This window comes from Hippocampus guttulatus, chromosome 3 (genome assembly GCF_054856545.1).
Source record: "Hippocampus guttulatus isolate MCC_2025c chromosome 3, RoL_Hgut_1.0, whole genome shotgun sequence".
Lineage (NCBI taxonomy): Eukaryota > Metazoa > Chordata > Actinopteri > Syngnathiformes > Syngnathidae > Hippocampus > Hippocampus guttulatus.
Genome location: NC_141263.1, coordinates 16,926,034 through 16,946,886, shown reverse-complemented (window position 1 = coordinate 16,946,886; position 20,853 = coordinate 16,926,034). Strand labels below are relative to the sequence as shown.

Genomic DNA, 20,853 nt, shown 5'->3' with positions numbered 1-20,853 from the left:
TTTCATCTGGAATAGTCGAGTTATTCAGATGACTCCTTGAAAATATCTGAGGGGACAAGTGGTTTTAAGGACATTCCTTGCACACACTAATCTGCAGCATTTCTGAGCTAAACTAACAAGATGTCAGCCATTCGTGTTCTATGTTAACGATTAATCTTTTTTTGGGGGGAGGGGGGTAGATTGCTGGATCTCTATCATTACAGTTAGGGGACTTTTTTTCATGTGAAAAGGTAACACCGCCCCAAATCCATGTTGACGACAATCTGACTTTAGTTTACTAAACTGGATGGAATAATGGAAATCAATTCTGTCATAACACCGCTTAATTCTACAGGAAATGTTCTTAACAGTCATAAGGGTGGAAGGATAAGTTTATCAAGGTAAAGCTGCAGCTGTTGAATACTTTAATTTGATTATTTTACCAATTACTTAATTACCTAACTATCAATGTTCTTGATTAGCATGTTTGTGCTCTTTTATTATGTGTTAAGTCCAGCCAAAGGCATTCCTGTATTTTCCTTTTTTAAAGAAAAAAAGAACTGTCTTGCAGAATGTCTTTGCCAAATTTTGTCCGATTTTAATGAAATTGTCTACCCAGCGTTATGTCCAAACAAGGTTCATCCAGGTCTCAGAAAGAGATTTAAATTCAACATGGAAAATCTCTTTCTGACTGGTTAAGGAAGTTCCTCTGGTTCTTATTTCCGTTTTCTCGTTACCTACCACTCCTTAAAAACGGTTGGCTCACCATTGGTTTAGACTTGACTGTGCCGGTCATGGCACAGGCTCATCATGCATTGCGGGAAGAAAAGTGGGGCAGCGAGCGAGAGACGGTCAGAGAATGAGAGAATGAGAGAGAGAGAGAGAGAGAGAGAGAGAGAGTGAGCATTTTGTCCCCCAGGTATGACCGAGGCAGTCATGCAGAAGAATCCCACATGGAGGGAGGTGGAAGAGGAGAGCGATAACGAAACTCTTGGCTTTCCTGCTTCCCCAAAAACACATCTGTCTTCCTTCTCCATCACACACACACACACACACATACTTTTTGCGCATCCTTCGTTCACCTTCGTACTTTGGTACCAGAGCGGCTGAAGTCCGCGTTTATATTGTTTGGACTCTTTTACAGCCATGTTGTTGTTTTCCTTTCGTAGGGTCTTAGGCTTTGGGTTGAAGTTGTAGTATATTTACACCAAGCAATCTATCTTTTTTTTCTAGTATGTGTTAGCGTAGCATCCTTGTTTAGTTTTGCGACAATGTCGCGTCATGGCTGCGTGCATTGAAACAATTAAGCTCCCTCGCCACAACAATCATTGGTGGATGTGTCGGGTGAAATTTAGCAAGAAATTATTATTTTCTGAATCACTTCACTGCGATCGCTTGGTGCTTTTTTTTTCTTTCTTTCTCTTCCTCTGTCGTGTCTTTAAGGTCCTAAAAAGGATTCCGAGCCCCCCTGCATGTTCTTCTTTTTGTCTCTTTTCTCTGTACTTTTTTTTCCCCCCCATCATTTTCCAGCAGCACTTTTCTGTGCGTGCAAATGCTTTCTGAACGGCTTCCTTTCTTCCTTTTCAGGGCGGACGTCATTGTTGCCGCCTGTGGGCTGGGTGTATTTATTTAGGGGTAATTGGTGTGTGGATGAGTGAGGTAATGAGGTGCATCCACACTTGGCTGCTCCCCTCCTTAGCTGAGCTGCGCTCTGGCTTGAACTGCACCGTCTCCTCTGCACAAGCCAGAGTGGCTTTTTCATACCCAGGTGGACAAACACAATCGCTTGGGATATACCTCAATCATGATCCTATGTGTGTGTGTGTGTGTGTGCGTATCCACGCATTGGAGTGCACCCAGTTGTTTGCTTGTGTTTTTGTAATTGTTTTTTTTTAAACCAATGTTTGTATGTGAGGCTGAGTGTGTGTTCAATGGAGCTCAAGGGGACCTTTGGCTCTCCCAGCTCACTGCCAACCTCCAAAAGTGGCCCGGATGTCCTGCAGAGTTACCTAATGATTTGACTTATACCTCCCTTATCTGTCTGGCACGTGTGTCTGCAACCGTCTGATGCTTCAGCCTTTACATGCCATTTGCTGCCTCATATGCTGTAAAATTCAATTGCACAGCACCAACTGTAGCCAGAGCAGGGGGCTCTCCTTCTCACTCTCTGCTCCCTCCCTCTCTCTCTCTCTCTCTCTCTCTCTCTCTCTCTTCCTCCCTCCATCTACATTTGTAAATACAAACAGCTCTACCATCACATCATCTCGAAGAAACTGTGAATTCAAGTTTGTACTTAAAGGTGTTTGTGAGCTAATATTACGCATCAGTTGTTGTGTTGTTATCGGGGTAATTGCTGCCGACCTTCCAGTCTTTGATGGACATACAATTACTGTACGCGACAACGTAAGTGGACTCATTTTAGCTCAGGATTTTGAGTTGCTAATGGCGCATTATTCAGCTTTTGGTCTGTCCCTAAAAGTGCCGGGCGAAATCAAACACACCGCTCCAGGGTAATTGAGGCCCACTCCGCACCCCCTGCGGTGATCACGGCAGAACTGTAATCCCCTGACCATTCTGACTTGGCCCCAATCTGGCAGGCCGCCCATTTCCCAGCAAAACGCCCAACTCGGGCAGACTCAAGAAGACTCTCGACTATCCCTTATCCTCTAGTCATTGCTTCCCATCATTGGGAAGTGAATAACAAGTTAACACATATATTCATATTTTTCAGTTCGGTACTGAGGTGTCCCAAGTACAAAATGGAACAAGTGTAACTATCTTAGCCAATACAATGCAGCGCAGCATCTATTTGGTAGATATATTAGCTAGCAATTTACTTTTGGCAGGAAGCCGACATGTAACTCTTTTCATACAATATCACACAGACTTCAAATGTCAGTACAGCAAAATAACAACCAGTAGGGCTATAAAAGATAGGTAACAATAATAATAATAAAACTTTAAAAAGCCAATTAAACTCACTCTCCTGGATCTTAGGTTGAGCCAAAGCAATATGAAATGCCTTTGGAATTTTTAGAGCATGATAACTCACACTGTTCAAACTGTATTGCTGTTTATTTCTTAAAGAGATGACAAGCTGTTTATTGGTTTATTCTAATATATCCAATATGTCCTCTCATATGTTTCTCTTTGAGAAGCAGAACAAATCGTCCGATGTGGATTTCGGTATTTCATCTGTGTAAATGGAACTGCTTTTGTTTTTCATGATCCAATTTCTTAAATGTATTCAGTTCTTTATTATTGTTTTTGTATCTTTTTAAAATACAAACAATGTCTGAGGTGAGGTGTCACCTCTCATAGGGGTTATTTTCCACAGAGAGTATTTTAGCAATGTCTCCCTTCATTTTTAACTTTAGCTTCTGTGCTCCCCAGGCCCTGGCTCACTTTGTAATGGGTTTAATAATGCGTAACAATTAACACTCAGCCAGTGCTCTAGGTTAGCGGCTGGCTGATGCGTTTCAGGCTAAATAAGAATAATAATAATAAAACACCAAACAAAAATCCCCATCACCCCCGGTGTATCAAAAAGCTTGGGGTGGTGGAGAAAATGGAAGATGGTGAATTTTTTGACAGGCTGGCCGAGGTGATGTCTCATTGCCTCTGACACCCCCGAACACCCTAAAGGTGGCTTAGCCAATAGTCTACCCAGGAAGCACCTCACCTAGTTGTGGCTAAAATTACACAACCACCTGCCCACAGGGTCAAACTACTGGATATGTTAGCAGAGCTGGTGGTGTGGTGAAAAGAGCCAGGGAAGAGGAGCAAAAAAAACAGAAGACAAAGTTCACTGGTTTGTCAAATGCGTATTGCTGTGAGAATTTAGGTCGGTAGTAAGTAGTAATTCCTCATAGTTTGCTATAAACTGGAACCCTTGCAGTCAAACACCCCCAAGGCCAGGAAAAATGCCTCTTAAATTCTGTGTCCCATGACATGTCAACATAACATAAGAAAATCTTATCTGACTGCAGTTGTCTTTGGTCTTTTGGGGCTTTTTTGTGATGGTTATTCCAAAGGAAAGAACCGCTTCAAGAAGGAAGAAGAACTTGACACCACAGTGCAGCATTTAGAAACGATTTGTTACATGTTTGATGTCTCTCCTTGTCTGGAGTTGCTGTCCTCTGTGGAGTACACCTGGCATCCACTGCCAGCGATGGCAAGAGTAGGTCACCAATCAAACAACAGAGGGACGGGGGCCACACTGCAAAGATGGCTGTATTTATGGCACTCGCTCCCGATGCTCGTTAAACTCAACTCAAGATGCTTCTCTTTGCTATAAGTTGCTCCTGGTGCACTAGCTCCTCATGAAATACAAACAGCAATCTGTAGCACCCCCAAGGAATTTTTGAGGTGGCTGTTAAATCATTTTTTCTTTGTTTAGCACCTTGCTGGAAGAGTTTTACCATGTAGGCACATTTCGAGTTTTTTGCCTGTTATTACTGTTTTGACATGCTCCTTGATGTTGATGTGAATTTGTATCACAGAGGAGACAGCGGCTGGGTCAAATCCGGGTTTTCCAGAGTGCTTTAAAAGTTCAGTGGATTAGTGGAACAAAGCATTGCAGCCCCAGGCGATTCCAGTCTAGGTCCGCAGAGAGCATATCCGCACTGAGAACGAGGTGACTTTTGTTTCAAAGTAGCACAAAAAGGGACAGTCAGTGGATGGGAATACATATTTTATGAGCACATTGAGACCATTTGCAAGTGTAAAAATGGGTTAAAAATCCCATTAATTGCTCCTTCAATGTTTAGTATTAACTTTGTATTTTCCTTTTAAAAGTCCCTGTAAAGTGAAAATACAGATAAGCTATATGTGTATTGAATTGGACATGACGTAGAAGTGTGTTTTAAAAACCCTGCCAAATTTTATTCATGGTAACAAATGAGCAAGTATAATCAGCAAGCCTTTTGCTCTGCTCTCAAAAGATTTGGGCATGATATGCAACCCATCGGCTCCATGCTGATCCTTCCACGCAGCGACGAGAATCACAAGCCACCAGCTAGCTCAAAAAATGACTGGCTTCTGGGCCTTTCTCGGCCTGTGGACAAGCAATGGGTTCATCCGCAGCGTCATCTCCTCGCTTGGGAATTTAAATCATGACATCGAGCTGTTCTGTAAATTTAGTCATATCGGGAAGAAGCATTTTTTGTACAAGTTCACCACAAATTATCTTCAAACTTATATCAGGTATTCAGAAACAAATCTCTGAATTCACTTGACAGATTCTTGGAAGTATGCAAAAGTCACAGAAATAAAACCACAAATGCTTAATAGATGAATATTGTTTATACCTCCTTATAATATCATATATGCTTGGCAAAGGTGTGAGTCTTTGAATTCATTTCAGATGGGCATGCTTATATTTACTTATATATTGCCAGAATGTCGATTAATATTCTCATCAAGCCATTTTTTTGGTCCTTTGAAAAGAAATCTCAAGACAGATACCGCAATAGAATGGTCAAAATTCTAGATACTTCCCAGTGGCAGAGTTCCGGCTGTTTGCCTGTCGACTGATGTGCGGTGAATGGCCTTAGAGGCTCTAGGCTGGTCTATGTGTGGCCCGGCTGGTCCAAGTCAGCAGTAATGACTGGCTTTGGCCAGCATGCCTGTTAATGTGAATGGGGTTACTCTGGGCAACACCTTTTCAGCTGGGTCCTATGAAGTCCCCAGTATGGTGGTCTTTGTCCGCACAAGGGCTGTCCTCTCAGCAAAAAGGGCTCCTTTTTTTCTTTTTTTTTTGTGAGCGCTATCAACTGGTGATGGATTATACCCACCCCCCTTTATTCAACGGGACAGACTTAACAGACACGGATGCTCGCAAACATACACACACTCACGCATGTGGACTCTTACAAAGACACCAAAGGTATTACAAGCACATCGACACATTATCTTCCACAACTGTGTCGTGAAGAGATCAGACTGCCACACAATTAGGGTGAAAGTGACATTTCTGTCACACATGAAATCTTAGTGGGTGTGATTATAAAAATAATAATAATAATAATTTCTGTCACAAAATAACCACTGTAAAACCACTTGGTCTCCTGTATCTCATCCGGAGGCTTCAACGATAACAATACTTGGAGAATTTTTTTTTCCTTCCCAGTTTTTTGCACTGTGATTTTCATCATGACTGACATCAGAAATATTTAAAACGGGCGACTAGCAGGGTGTTATCTTTAAATTGCCACGCCACTGTCATTCTCAAAGCTGCTCAGTACTGATTCTTTTTTTTTTTTTTTTTTTTTTTTGCTGACGCAATCCTTCCGCAGGAGTAATTACCTCCACACTTCCCAACGGGTCCGTCACTTAAGCAGAGTGATGCAGTAACCGCTAGATGACCTTTAGCTTTGTCAAATGTTATCCTTTCAAAAACTAAATTGTGAACTCCATCACAGTGCAGATGAGAAGGGATAAATGGTGTTTTCCTTTCATAAGACAAAGTCAAGTAAAATTAGGCTGCGTTTGTGTGTATTAGTCACTTTTCAGATGTTTGCACTGCAGGCGGGGTGTCTGTTTGTGTACAATTGCTGCGTGTACTTGTTTACTCAGAGCAACACAGAAGTAAGCATCAATATTACATGACAAAAGGTCCAAAGTATTGCTCTGGACTTTTATTTAGGGGGACTAATGGGAAGAGGCTATTTCTACAAAGATCTGCTGATCTGGCATTCCATATCAAATGCATTCTTTTTTTGTTTGTTTGTTTAGCTTGTTCAAGCAATCGATCTGATATATTCTTATGATTAGGATTTATCTTCAATTTTTCTGCCTTTTGGCCATTTGTTACATTGATGGCCCTATGAATGTCATCATTTCTTTTTTTTTTATGTACCATGCTGCGACTCCACAGGTTTCTTCAAATATGATGTGTGTTTTTTTAAGCTTGATAAAACAAGCTAAACTGTCCATTTGTCATCCTTGTGACACACTAATGTCACAATCCAGTTATGCACAGCTATTTGATAAGTAATTTGAAATGTGATTGTTGGTCTTGAAAATGCAACTCGTTCGATTACTCAACACCAAAATCAGTGTCATACTTGAGTAATTTTCGTCATTGGTCAGTAATGTGTTACTGGCATCACTTGTCGTTCACTATTGCTGCTTCCACAGAGTCCGAGTCAGGAACAGATTTTCAAGGAAAAGCATTTTATCCCACATTCCTTGCTCAATCAAACGTGTCTCTATGAAAGTGAGTGACTCACTACTACATTACTTCTGCAATCCGAATGCCACTTGAAGCTTTGTGCAAAATAATGCAATCTCAAGATTGAGTCTGCTAGCATTTTGTCTGAGCGTGCTTATAAGAGCAGGACATCTGTATGGCACTCAAAAACCTGCTCCCACCACGTGTCAGTGATGCTGTAACCTGAGGACGTTCATCGTTTGAGGGGTGAAATGTGTGTTCGAGGGCGCAAGAGGTCCCCCAGATATCGCTGTCATAACCCATGCAGCCGCTCTCTTTGCTATGGGCCTATGTGTAGTGAAGGCAGCACTTAGACATGTTTGTACTCTTCGCCCTCTATCCCGCTCCCTTTCTCCCTGGGCAGCATGTCACCCCAGGGGTGGACCCAGCACTCCCTGGCTGTGCCCAAGTCCATAACACCAACCAAACCCCCCTCTTGCAACCCATCACCGCTCGGGTCAATGTGCCCCTGTCGCCCCCACCCCCTGCATGGCCGTCAACCTACAACGCCCACAGTCCATACCGACACAGGCCTGCGAAGAGAAACAAAACAGATCTGAAAAGAGACCAAATGGCCCCACGCAGCGCTCTCTGTCAAAGGCCTTGACAGGCCCAAGGAGAGGCCCCCGGAGGACCTCAGTTGAAGATGATGACGACGGAGATAACAAGTCAAGTTGTTGTGTTACAGCGCACTTACACTTTGGCCCCTTGTTTGTCCGTTTGCTCATTCAGAAGCGCTGCAGAGCTAACTGATTACCATGCATGTCATGTTTACTAACATGGCACATGCTATCAAATGCTGTTTTACATCAGTCTGTGAAGCGTGAAGGGTAAACGGTGGGCCAGCCACGTACCCAAAAGGACCGCAATAAACATTCCATTAAGGAAAAAATAAAATAAAATAAACATGAAGTATTCTCAGCCAGTCAAATTCCTGTTTGAACACGTTGACTTGAAATGAAATGTTATTAGTCACTTCACATTCTTTTAGTGTTTGGCAATGTAATTAATGTCCAAATGCTTTCTTATCCTCCTGTCAGATCAATTAACCACAAAGCAAAAGATGTTTCTTGCCCATGTGGCGTCACCCTTGACTGTTTTATTTTTTATTTATTTTTTTTTATGAACGTCTCTTGGATTATCTTGGATCAGGCTAAAGGCAATAAGATGAGCAGGTTTGGTTATCCAAGAAGCCATCGCTTCATTCATTCCTGACACCCCAAGTCGTTTTGTGCGATTGACAGGAACTGATTGAAAATCATCAGCTTTCCAGGCGAAGAAGCATCCTTTGTTAGGTAATCGGAGGGTATCGATATCAGATCCATATTAATAAGTGTGAGAATGAGGAGAACGAATTAGTTCTACAAGTTGATTGAACCATCGGGAAAAGACGAACACACTGGATCAACAGGTTATTCCTGATGCTAGGCCGGGGTTCATGTTGCACTCTTTGTTATCGCCAAAGAAGAGGAAGTTCAAGCGCTTTGTTTGCTGCAGGTGGGCTTGAATTACCCAAGTGACAGGATTTAAACTGAGGCTCTTGCTGCATTTTTCTTTTTCTGTCAAGGGAGCGGAAGTCTTCCGTGGAACGGCCGGTGAAAATGGGATGATGCTGTGCTTGCAAATTGAAAAGCACATCACCTCATTATGGAGGGTTTTGCTGGGTTAAAGTTAACGCTTGTTCCTATAGATCCAGCAAATGGTTTTCCCACACAATAGGGTGTAATTTTATCGCTGTGAGGGATTATGGCACTGGGAGGTGATTTAGTCAGCAGATGGAATGGCAACTCTGGGAAAGTTTCCCCAGTGTCAACTGTGAAATGTCCGACCACTATTTTCTACTTATGCGAACTCTGTTTTACCAAAGTAGTGTGATGGTCAGCTGATGACGTGATTGGTTAGTTGTCTATGCGTATCATTTTTTTTTTTTAACTTCATCTTCAAAGGACACATTGTTGAATTTCAGTCGTTTGTCATTCTGACTTACTGTCTTAATTATTCAAGTGCTTGTATCCTGAGCAAATGGCAACGATAGTGGTCACACTAAGTAGGCGTTTATGGTCAATATCCTGTCACTTCCATGAGCATGATCCAGTAATCTGATTTCAACCGCCAGACCGGTCGTCATGTGTTCCCTGCTAGGTGTTGGGTTTCCCATAGTTTTAAGCTGTACAGTGACATGGGCCATTTGAAAGTCTGGCTAAAACACTATGGAATAAATGACTCGTTAAAAATTAGCACCTAATGCTCGGGTCATTAGCAAGCTGTTACCACTGGTGGAATGCCTTTGATGCCGCTGTTTTGTGTGTCGTTGTTAAACTACTGCGGCAGCAAAAAAATAATAATAATAAAGTCCCACAACATAATGCATGCAAACTTGCATAGTAAAGCGATGATCATGAGGGAAGCGAGGAAAAACCTCAACTGTGATTTTTATGCCTTTTCTGAACCATTCAACAGTGATTTAATCTCCGCTAACATTTGCCGCGATGTATGTCGGTGAGGAATGACAAGCAGCATGTAACGCCATATTCTTTTAAGAAGAGGGTCTTTGGGGTGTCAGGTAAGCCGAATGGAATTGCCCATTGTGGGGTGATATTAGTAACCCTCTTAGGCAAAGCCAGTCTGTGGGCTGGCCCCGAGGGCTCATTTCAAGTGCTTAGTGCTCGTTTGGAGCTTTGTCACCTCTCCGCCTGCCGCCAACGCGCCCTCCCAGGCCCTCTGGCTGCGGAACGGTGCTGAGCCGCAAACCTTTACCGCCGCTCACCACCAGGGAGGACGCTCTGTCACACAAGACAAGTAGCCGCACTAGCACGGCGGCTCCTGTGTTCATATCGGCATCCCCCTTCTCCTCCTGCGCCACAGCCAATGGTGTAATTTCCCGCCATCCGCTCTCATCCAGCAACCCTCCCTGCCCTCTCACTTTCTTTCCCTCTTTCTACAACCTCATGAAGGTTGCCAGGCAGCCGGGAAAGACTTCGCTCATACATACACCCCACGGTGCCTATGGGAGTTTTCCGGATGTCCTTGTTTACACCATGGAGTGTGCAGGTCATTGGGAAGCAGTCTTTGAGCCTCCCATACTGTGTGTCTTAGGTCCTCCACTAGCCTCTGTTCATTTGGTGTCGGATAGAGACGCCCAGACTCGGTTTATCACTTGTCGAATTCAGTTTATTGCAACCTCTCTGAAGAGAGAGTATATTATTTCTGTATGAGCCTGAGCGCGCTCTCCTTGTTGCATCGATGACAGACAACAACTAGCCTTACCAAAAAGCTTTCCCCCAAATGTGCGCAACCGATTGATTGCTTTTGTCTGCTCTTCCCTCCAACTTTAGCGTGAGCATTGATTGTTCTCATGTGCCCCTGAACTCGGAGGTCAGAAGAGCTGATCTGAACTTCTGGATTGCTTTGACCTTCGCTCTGCACATGCTCAGTGTGCCCACACAGCCCTGAGCCAAGCACACTCAGCCAAGCCAGGGCTGTGGGTGCGTGACAGCCAGACAACGGTGTGATCTTCCTCTTTTTTTTTTTTTTAACGCCCTCTGAGGATGATGTATATGTGATTGATTTTCCTCCATCCCCTGCTCAGTAGCATGTTTCCGCTGCAGTGCACTAAGCAGGACTGAGTCCAGGCTTGATCAATGCATTGTTTTTCTTTTTCAATTACACTTGACTGAGCTAACGACACAAAAGGTTACGCAGGTGAAGTTTGGCAGGGATGGAAGCGGAACGTCGGGAGGCCCCCCTCAAGTCCGATATGCGAGTTTGCACGGGTGTCTGCAGAAAGAAGCTCTCAGTTTGAGTTGAAAGATTCGACCCATTCGTCATCCTTTCAGCTCGCTAATTCTTCTCACCAAAGCTTTTCAGTGCTGAAAATATTTTCAGGGTATCCATTTTAAAATCCCTGTAAAGTAAAAATAAATGTCTTTCTATTTTCACACCACAAAGAAAAATTGTTTGTAATAGCCCTGCCAAATTTGAATAAAGAAAAACCATCAACTCTATGAATTTTCAACAGGGCACGCTAAAGCAGACACACCAAGACGAAGCCCCTGTCCACACGCTGGCTATCGTCTCGGACTTTATCTTCCCCCCTTCTCACTCTTTCGTCTTTCTGTGCAGTCACAGCTGACAACAAGGCACTCTAAAGCAGCCACGCCAGCAACAACTATCCAATAAATAAAGATGGAGTTTTGTGGGTGAAGGAATAGATCCCTGTGCCCTGCTTTAGCATTGGCCCAGACAAAAATTACGAAAACCAAAATGCTTCATGCTATGAGATCAGATATGACAGTATATCCGCAATTTCAATCAAGTATCCACCTAACCTAACCCAACCGACATTTTGACGCCGCAATGCAACTATTGCTGTCCCGCCTGCACACCTTTCCAAAGATCTCATCTGTCCACCCAGATGGAATCTCCCATCCTTCCCATGGAACCTTACCTAACCATCCAACATAAAATTATAGGTCCTTTGCCCTGTCTCAGTATTCACCTGCCATGCAGCATTCAGACCAGTCCTCCTCCTGTTTCATCTCACAAAAGATTTTGAGTTCACAGAAAGGAGACCTCTTGAGTTTGATGCCCCAATGATCTGTTGGCCACAGAAGCAGGAGGGAAACGTCCACCACATCAGACCCCGAACATCACAGCAAACGTTTTCTGCAATTTAGACTCTCCGGATTCCTGCAAAAACAACACATGGCAAAAGAAGGAAGCGGTCTACCCTCGAGCAATGACGAGTGTTGCGTCGTGCCGAATTATCTCTTAGTAATGACGCCGTTAAAGCCTGTACCAAAACACCTACTCATTAGGAAAGAGATAAGTATCTGTGGGAGTGGAAGGGCTCTCCTAAAGCTGCATGTCTGGAGGGGTTGAGCATACAGCGGGCAGGGAAGCCTTACAGGAGTGAGCTAGAGGGGGAGAACCAGGGGGGCAAGGCGCAGCCTTTGACCAGGAGGTTTCAAATGTCCTGGCAGATTCTTTCAGGGGCAAATTACAGGCTTTAGCTCCTCTTGTGCCCAAAATGCCTTCATTCTGATACCGTCAGAGGTGCTCAAGCAACACGCAGCCCGACATTGTCCTGCGCACACTCGACTCTGGAGACACTTCACCTCCTTCTCCCACTCTCAGAGCCTCTTCAAGACTTTGTTCTTTGGAGTGCCACGGGCGGCTTTTCTGACGAAACCCTGAAGGGAGCGTAGCGAAGCCCCGCTTAAGTTTGATCGCAGTTAGCGTGTTGGTCTTAGGGAGCTTTGCACAAGCGGCCCTCATTAACCTCTTAGCGTCTTTGTGCTTTGAGTTGGCACAGTGCTGCTCCGCAGATAAGCTTTTCTGTGAAACCAGTAACTCAGCCGAAAGACTCGGTTGGTCATTTGTGTTACAGACACAATCAGCTCACATGCGCTACTTAAGGACATGACTGCTGTTCTTTCAGGGTAAACGGTGAAAGCCTTTATTCTCAAGAAAAGTTCAGTCCACTTTCTCGCATACTTGCAAAATGACAGAAAACGCAGTTGCTAGTTGGCGATGTTGCTTTGTAAAAAATGGATGCGTGAGGTATTTTCCAAAATCATACATTTGAGCCTAAATAATTTCGTTAAGATTTGTGCCCATTGTGAGGAATCATTGGTTGTTGATTAACCATGTGTTGAAGCATTTAAGGGCAAATGACCTGAATGGAAACAGGAGTTATGAATGTAAACGTGAATCTAAAATGGGCTTGCAGAGTTTAAACTGTCCCTTAAATGTGACTTGGAGCCAATTATAAGCTCTGATATAATTTTGACCTCTGATCACCTTTGACATCCCCAATACCCGCAGCATTTCTAGCTAGCTACATATATATATATATATATATATATATATATATATATATATATATATATATGTATGTTAAAGTTAAAACAGCTTTCATCTGGTTGAATTCCCTTTCTATCAAACAGCTCATGAATAGGCATACATGAGATATTTATGCCATTTGCAGCTATAAAGAAGTTAATCACTTTAAAAACTGTACACTTTGGAGAACAAGAAGACCTGGAAAATAGAGCAGACATGGTGCTCATTCACAAGGTACATACACATGGATAATGCTGGAATTAACAGTATCTTTGCCCGCATGATAAACTGAATGCAGCTTTGGTCTGGTCTCTCAGTGGCTTGATTTCCGAGCATGGACTCTGCTTGCATTTTGGACATCATGACCAACATGCCGCCGCCTTCGCCGGGAGTGGTGGAGGTTTGCGAGGTGGAACACATCTTTCCTTGGGCAATTGAGCTCATCTCCATCCTGTGCGTGTTGAAAATACTCGGCACGGCATTGGTTTTTAATGTCACCTCCGTTGCGTGTCCCGTGTCGAATTGTAAATGACTCCACTTCGACGAAATGTTCACTGCACATGGGCGCATGCCTGCCTGTCCTTGTGCGCAACGTGGGCTTGACAAAACCTGCGGAAATACTCTTTGTGTAAAAATTGTTGCATAACATGCCAGTGTGCTTATTTGCTGTTTCTGGTCATTTGGAAATGTTTGCGATGCATTAAGGCATTGTTTTTTCTTTGTGTCCTCCTGTGAGTCCAAAGTATGTCTAGCAGTGAGTTTGCATATGTTACGTCTCCTTGGACCCAACATGGACATGCCTGTGTGGTGAAAATCTCATCATAAAAGTGAAATAAGATAATGAATTACTATCCAGTCAAGCCACACATGTAAACATAATGAAGCCTTCCTTTGAGGTTGAAACATTCCCCCCAAAAGATGTCATTTACAGGTACATATGGTAGTTGATTGTCATTAGAATTATGAGGAGGTCCATAGAAAGACGCCACTCTCTCCCCACCCCCGTCTCTCTCTCTCTCTCTCTCTCTCTCTCTCGCTCTCTCTCTCTCTCTCTTTCTCTCTTTCGCACGCACATGTATTCCCTGAAACCTAACAGACCTGAATCTCTGTGAAGCATTTAGCAACACGCTAGCCGGTTTACTCCACGCTGGCAGCTCTGCGCAGAGCGCTGAAGCATTTAATGCAATTTCAACGCAACACGGCTCTCTGAATAAACATCACTGAAGGTTACATCTACTGTATGATGATCCACTTTTTTTGCCAGCTGATCTAATAATCTGCCCTTACCTCTTCCTCGTCTTTCTCCCCCCTTCCCTCCCACTCTCATTTTTCTAGCGACTACATTTGCCTCCAGACTTGTCTGAGACGGTGAGTCGTGTGAGCAGGGCGGAAGCGGCAGGAGCAGCCGCGTTGGCTTCTGCCTGTGGCTCTGGCAACCAGCACCTGGATTTCTAGAGCTGGAGTGGCTACTCGGCAAGCGACACCTGGAATGCTGCGGTGACCTGGCTCTTCTTCCGCCCACGTCATGCCATGCCGCGCCTGACGTCTGCTGCCAAGCTGTTCGAGATCTGCCAGTTGTCCCTGCAGTCAGCCAAGAACGCCACAATTACCTCCTTTCATTTGGACATGTTTCATTTCATTTTATATTTGTGTTTTGTGTGTGTATATTGACAATAAAAGCCAACATCAAATACGCGCCTGTTAATGGTAATCAATCTCTCTCACTAAACTCTTAAAACTTGCTGGGTCAAAAGAAACCCAAATTGGTAACAAGGTTTGTGTAGTTTTGGGTCCAAAAGGGACTGAGCTAACGTTGGGTTATTAATTTGACCCACCACATGGGGTCAACATTTTCATCCCAACAATTGTGAAAACAATCCAGTTGAAGCTACCAAGAAATGGGTTCGCAGATTATCATATCAGTGGTTAAAAAATACAAATTGCATTTTATAATTCAACGTCACTATGACTTTTTTTTACTGTCTCCATTCTCATCAAATTGCAAATGTTTGTTCCGACTTTTTAAATTATGGTTTTATTCTTGTAAAAGTACACCTTTTTTTCCACATTTCATTTCAGCACAAAATTTCATCACCGAACCATTTAAAATACCCTTTTCCCCCGTAATTTGACTTTATTCTCATCAAATAATTGTTTTCCTATTCTCTAATGTTATGGCTTCCAGCTTGTGGAAATACAATTCAGTGTTTTACACCCTATGCTGTGAGAGGTTTTCCTGAACTCCATCTTGTCCTGGGCCTCCTGTTTTTTCCAAACATACACCTCAAGTAAAGCAAACTAAGACACACGACCACATTCTTCTTTCCTGTCGGCATTGTACCACTGCAACATCGTACTCTGCCAGATGGCGAATCGCCTTGACCTTTTCCTCATTGTGTACTCAGATTGGATGCGCCTCACATCAAGTCCCGTTTGTTATTCACATTGGAAGTGTTGCTCTGACATTTGTCTTAATTTTTAAAGAAAGGAAGGTGGAATTGCGGGTTCAGTGATGGTGGCCTGTATATAGAAGGGCGAGGGTTTGATTCCTTTGTTTTGTTTTTAAGCCATCCATCTTTCCTCAGATTTTGCTCATTAGGGTCGCAGGTCTATCCCAGCTGTCTTTGAGCAAGAGGCGTGGTACTGTACTTCCTAGTCTGCAGTGATGGGAAGTAACATACAAATAGTTTGTTAATGTGTTAGTATGGATAAATATTAGCATGGATAACGTCAAGATATAGATATAACTCTGGTGAGTCCATCAGTAAGCTGCCGTCAGTGTTTCAGGCCAGCCCAGTCCGAGTCATTGATGACAGCCAAACAGTGTCGAGAACGGACTTACCGTTACAACTCTCCACGCAGGTGCTGCAAACCTGACACAGAGCCAAATACAGAAAAAATAAATAAATACAACTAGGTTGTATACCTTTCAGTACTACAGATCTCAATGACAGATTGTTTTTATTTTACCATTCACCACGCTGTACATGTACAGTATGTGTTCTTTTTTTTGTTTGTTTGTTTGTTGTGGGCTGCGTTTTGGCTTCTGCTGTGCCTGTGTGCAACTTGAAAATTAAATCCTTGCCGCCAAATGGCTGTTGCTGACGAGTGACAGACTGGGCCCACGTGGGTCGACCTAAAACACTGACAGAAACGGTGACGGACTGACGGCTCTTCCGTCAGTCTGACAGAATGCTCTTTTAACATTGTTGAAAAAAAATGTAAATACGTATTGTGGCAGTATCATGAGAACAAAAAAAATGAAGAAAAGTCTGAATTTGAGATGCTAGAAAACACACACAATTTTACGAGTATAAAGTTGTAACATTAATCCAACTAGTTTCTCTTGCCTTTGTCTTGATCGTGAGCTGGAGTCTATTCCCAGCTGATATTGGGCAAGAAGTGTGATACATCCCGGACTGGTTGCCGGCCACTCGCCGGGCACATACAGACAAACAGTTCAGAGGACAATTTAGAGTCTTGAATCAACCAGACCTGGATCTGTTTTTAAAATGTGCGAGAAAGCTGTAGTACCAACATAAAAACTCCACCCAAGATTCAAACTCCAAACCATAGAAGTGTAAAGGCGGGCATGTGAACCACTATCGCACTTTGCTTTCCTGATTCAGCTTCTGTGTGTGAAAACTCCTATGATGCATGCATCAGAAAAACTATAATGGTTACCAAAAAAAAAAAAACCCCCATTAAAAAAGATGTTTTCAGACACAATTTTACTGTACAAAATGGTTTTTTATAGTTTCACAAAATACATTTAGAAAGCTCCATTTTAAATAAAATTAAATTGAAATATTTAAAGAGACAGTGTGTCGACATTTTTATCTCCATTTGCCCAGACGTAAACCCCATATGTGTCCATGTTCTACATACACACCGACATGAAAATAAAATAGAACAAAAGTAAAAGAGCATGACAGATGATGCGAGAGAAAAAAAAAAAACTCCCATGGTCTTCAATTATAAATAAGGACCGCGGGGCTCCGCCGCAGTCGTACAAACTCGAAGCCGATGTCGTCGAACCCAAGACGTGTTTACAAAATGTTGCAACACAAGACTTAATATCTTGAAAAATAAAACATTGTGTACTAGATGAAATACAAAGGCTTTGGTCTGTTTTACAATCAACAATGATTACATCTGATATGTACTTGTAAACAACTGCCAAACACTTAAGTTTAAAACTCTGTCAAGCAATGTTTAATCATAATTATAGGAATTAAATATTTCTAGTTGCACACATTTTTTTTGACCATAGGACACTATATTACAACTATAGCTAAGAGACAAATTGTACCTGACCCTAAAGAAATGTACTTTATGATGCATGGAACATTGATAGAATATTCTTGGTAGGGGAAGAAGGAGGGGGTTATAAATGAAATCAACTTTTATTGGAGATTTTTTTTCTTTCTCTCTCTTGAGGGAAGACAGGTACTTTACATTTGGACAAGAAACAAAAAAAATTAGAGCAAAGACGCAGTCTACCATTTACAGACTACAGGCTTCCACATTGGTCCTCGCGGGATGCAGCGGAGGTCCCAGTTGGATCGCTTGAGATAGCCATCTGTGTGTGTGAGTGTGTGTGTGTATGTGTGTGTGTGACTGCAGCCTCTTCCTCATGGGGACAATAAATAGTTTTTCAGAGTCTTCCCTCCATTCATGATATGCAACAGTGTCCATGCACAGAGCGTCTGGATATAAGCACATTAAAAGATAGTCATGGCAGAGTGTCGACAACATGGTTTCCTAGTAGTCCATCTATCAGCACTTGATCGTTCATATTCACATACAAAATGGCCATTTTCTAACACACCAGAAAGAAAAATAGGAAACAATGACTGGAAATAGTAAAAAAAAAAAAAACCTGCAAGGGTTTTTTTTTGTTGCTGTTGTTCCATAAAAATGTAACACCGGGCACTTTTGCGGAGGTCCATTTGTTTTTGTTTTGTTTTGTTAATCCTAGTCCTCGTTTGAATGTGCCCGGTGCAACAACGCAAGTCCGCATCCTCCTCTTCTGTTGTGTATACTGAATGTGTGTGTGTGGAGTGTGGAGTGTGGATATGAGGAGGTCCACGTTGGAGCTCACAAGGTGAAGTAGCTCTTCTCCCTACTGTAGTCTAGACCAGTACTGAGACATGTCAGGCTCACTCCCTGGGACTTGCACTGGGACAGACACTCCAGGAGAGATGAGTCCTACACACAAAGACAGACGTGAGTCAGTTCAAAAAGGACTACATGCCAAGTATTTTGGACATATAAATGTGAATAAGTTAAAGTCAAGTCAAAAATGTTCTTTACAACATGTTCTATGCGCTCCCTCTGCCCTAAATATGACACTCTGCAATTGTGGAATCTTAATTAAGCAGAAAAAAAATGAAAATGTTTGTTTTTTATCCATCTCAGGGGGCAGCCATTTTGCCACTTGCTGTCAATTGCAAATAACATCACAGTGCCAAAGGGCTCAGCTTGAAAATGTCACATGACCAAACCCAGCAAACAGGTTAGCCGTGAAGGTCGTAACTTGGGCCCTTGGGCACTGTGATGTCATTTGCAGTCGCCCCCTGAGATGGATTAAAAACATGTGGATTTTTCTGCTGAATTTATATTCCACAAATGCACTATTAATCAGAATAATGTCTGCAGGCTAGGGGGGAGCACAGAACATATTGTCATCAAGATTTTTGACTTGATGTACCCTTTAATACTTGTAAAAGAGCTTACAATACGCCAAAAGGGGTGAAACTGGACTCATTTTGGACCAAATACTCAGGATGAGGTGAAATATTGTCCAAACTCGTACGCATTGGCGTAAATTGTGAATTAATAGTTATGTAGAGGAAAACCATTTTTGTTGGTTTCTCCATTCATTTCATTGGGGAGTATTGATTTGAAACTCCTCTGGATGATCTTAACATGTTGACATGGCACGTTGCCGAGTGATAAAATGTCAGGCAGAAAAATAACAAAAATTTTGGAATCGACAAGATAAAACTTCAAACCAAATCTTTGATCACATCTTCTTTGATATTGACACTGCACACGGTACTCTATGTCCTCGTAGGCCACACCCCGTGCATGGATCGCATTCCTTCAGCAGAATTTGTTGCCCAACGAAATAACGTTCAATACCACCAAAGTGGCAAGTGTCCATTTTCAATGACTACTCCACGTTTTGTCTTAAAAGAAAACCACTTGGACATACATGTGTTTAGTAGCTGGTGAGATCACAGTATTATGCATCTGCAAAATTCCCTGCGATTGACTGCTGACCAGTCCAGTGTGTACCCCAGACTGGTCTCCAATGGAATCAGTTCCAGCACACATGCGACCCTAATGAGGATAAGCACTCCAGAAATTGATAGATGCATCTTCAAAATTCCCCCATCCTTACTTCCCCATGAAAAGTTTGCATGTGTGGGTTTTCGTGGGTTTTATGGGTGGTTAAGATTCAAAATTGTCCATAGGTGTCAATGTCTGTCTGGCAATTGCCCGGCGACCAGTCCAGGTTGTACCCTGCCTATTGTCCAAAGTCAACTGCCGTTAGCCTTGCGGCGCCTAGCAAACAGGTGAGCGAGCAGGCGCCGTAAAGGTGGAGGCCGCATACGCGCTGGCATTTAAACAGTGAGTACAAGCACCAATGAATCACGTTAATTAGCAATTTAGCACAGAGGAAATGTGCTTCTGCGCCATTAAGTGTTCACGTCTATAAGTAGTATATATATGACCCCAGCCCCTCTTAATGGACCGGAACTGAACTATGGGCTCAATCCAAAAGCAAATGAAATACACATGATGTAGTAGCGCCTAATTAGGGAGGGTGGCAGATGACTGGCGCACCGCCACCACGGCTACTTCATTTTCCCTCACCCCGGGCCGGGCATGCTGGGTAAACAATGAACTGTCGGCCTACCTGTTGAGGTGGTACCAGAAGTGGTCATTGATTGGCTGTTCATATGTGCCTGCATATGCGGGGGCGTGTATGTTTCGTAGCTGCGCCCGTTCACAGGCGGACTGGTAGGCAGCATGCAGGAATAGGAGGAGGTCTGGCTGGGCTATAAGTGGACGGAAGGGGGAGAATGTGGACATTAGCTCAGTAGTCGGGTCCGTTTGCACTCGATTGTCGGGCCCGTGAGCACGCACTTGCGCCGGCGAGCTTTATTTCCACTTACTTGCATAGGTAGATTGTTGGCCATGGTGAAGCTGGGCATTGGGGGCAGTGCGCTGTAGGTGTTGGTGAGGGCTGAGTCGGCTCGGCCCAACATGGACCCCGAGGTGAACGACACTAGAGGGACAGGAGAGAATAAAAGCATTTTAGAACAGGGATGGGCAACTGGCAACATGCTACCAGGCTAATTTATGAAAATCAAAATGTTTACTGTTTTTCTTGTTTGTTTGTTTGTTTTGTCTGTGAAGATTCTCAGTCTTCCAGGTCATCCTCAAAGGATGAAGCAAGGCAACTGGATTCTTCTTCTTTGTTGTGTTTGTTTTCCAACAATGTTTAAAAATTACTCCAGGCAAATATGCCATTAAACCAACAATTTAAATGTGGTTCCTTACCAGATATTAAAGCAGTTTACTTTTCTTTTTTTTTTTTTTTTTTGTAATGTATGCTCAAAATAACAAATTTGGAGTGTGACTCCAAGTTTTTTTTAACAATAAAAAGAATCACTATACTAAACTTGATTGAATGATGCTGTGCAAATGGCAGTAAGGCAGAATGGAATAATTGTATATTTTGGGGTAGCAGCAAAGTCAAGAATATTTTAAATATTAAATATTGCTGCAGTCCGAACCAAAAT

General features: G+C 43.0%; 2 protein-coding genes across 9 annotated transcripts in view; one reads left to right on the top strand and one right to left on the bottom strand.

The window, feature by feature from the left end:
• elp4 (elongator acetyltransferase complex subunit 4) overlaps positions 1-14,727 on the top strand; it is a 54,516-nt gene extending 39,789 nt beyond the window's left edge. Inside the window, exon 10 of the mRNA XM_086107111.1 lies at positions 14,372-14,727. Coding sequence (XP_085963237.1) covers positions 14,372-14,491 — 120 coding nt within the window. The 3' untranslated portion in view covers positions 14,492-14,727. The remainder of the gene's footprint in view (positions 1-14,371) is intronic.
• A 2,038-nt stretch (positions 14,728-16,765) lies between these two features.
• The window catches only part of pax6b (paired box 6b), a 41,348-nt gene continuing 37,260 nt past the window's right edge, over positions 16,766-20,853 (bottom strand). For all 8 annotated transcript variants that reach the window (XM_086107103.1, XM_086107105.1, XM_086107108.1 and 5 more), the window contains 3 exons: positions 20,224-20,336; positions 19,965-20,106; positions 16,766-18,247 (listed from right to left, as the gene is read on the bottom strand). In XM_086107103.1, coding sequence (XP_085963229.1) covers positions 18,162-18,247; positions 19,965-20,106; positions 20,224-20,336 — 341 coding nt within the window. In that variant the 3' untranslated portion in view covers positions 16,766-18,161. The remainder of the gene's footprint in view (positions 18,248-19,964; positions 20,107-20,223; positions 20,337-20,853) is intronic.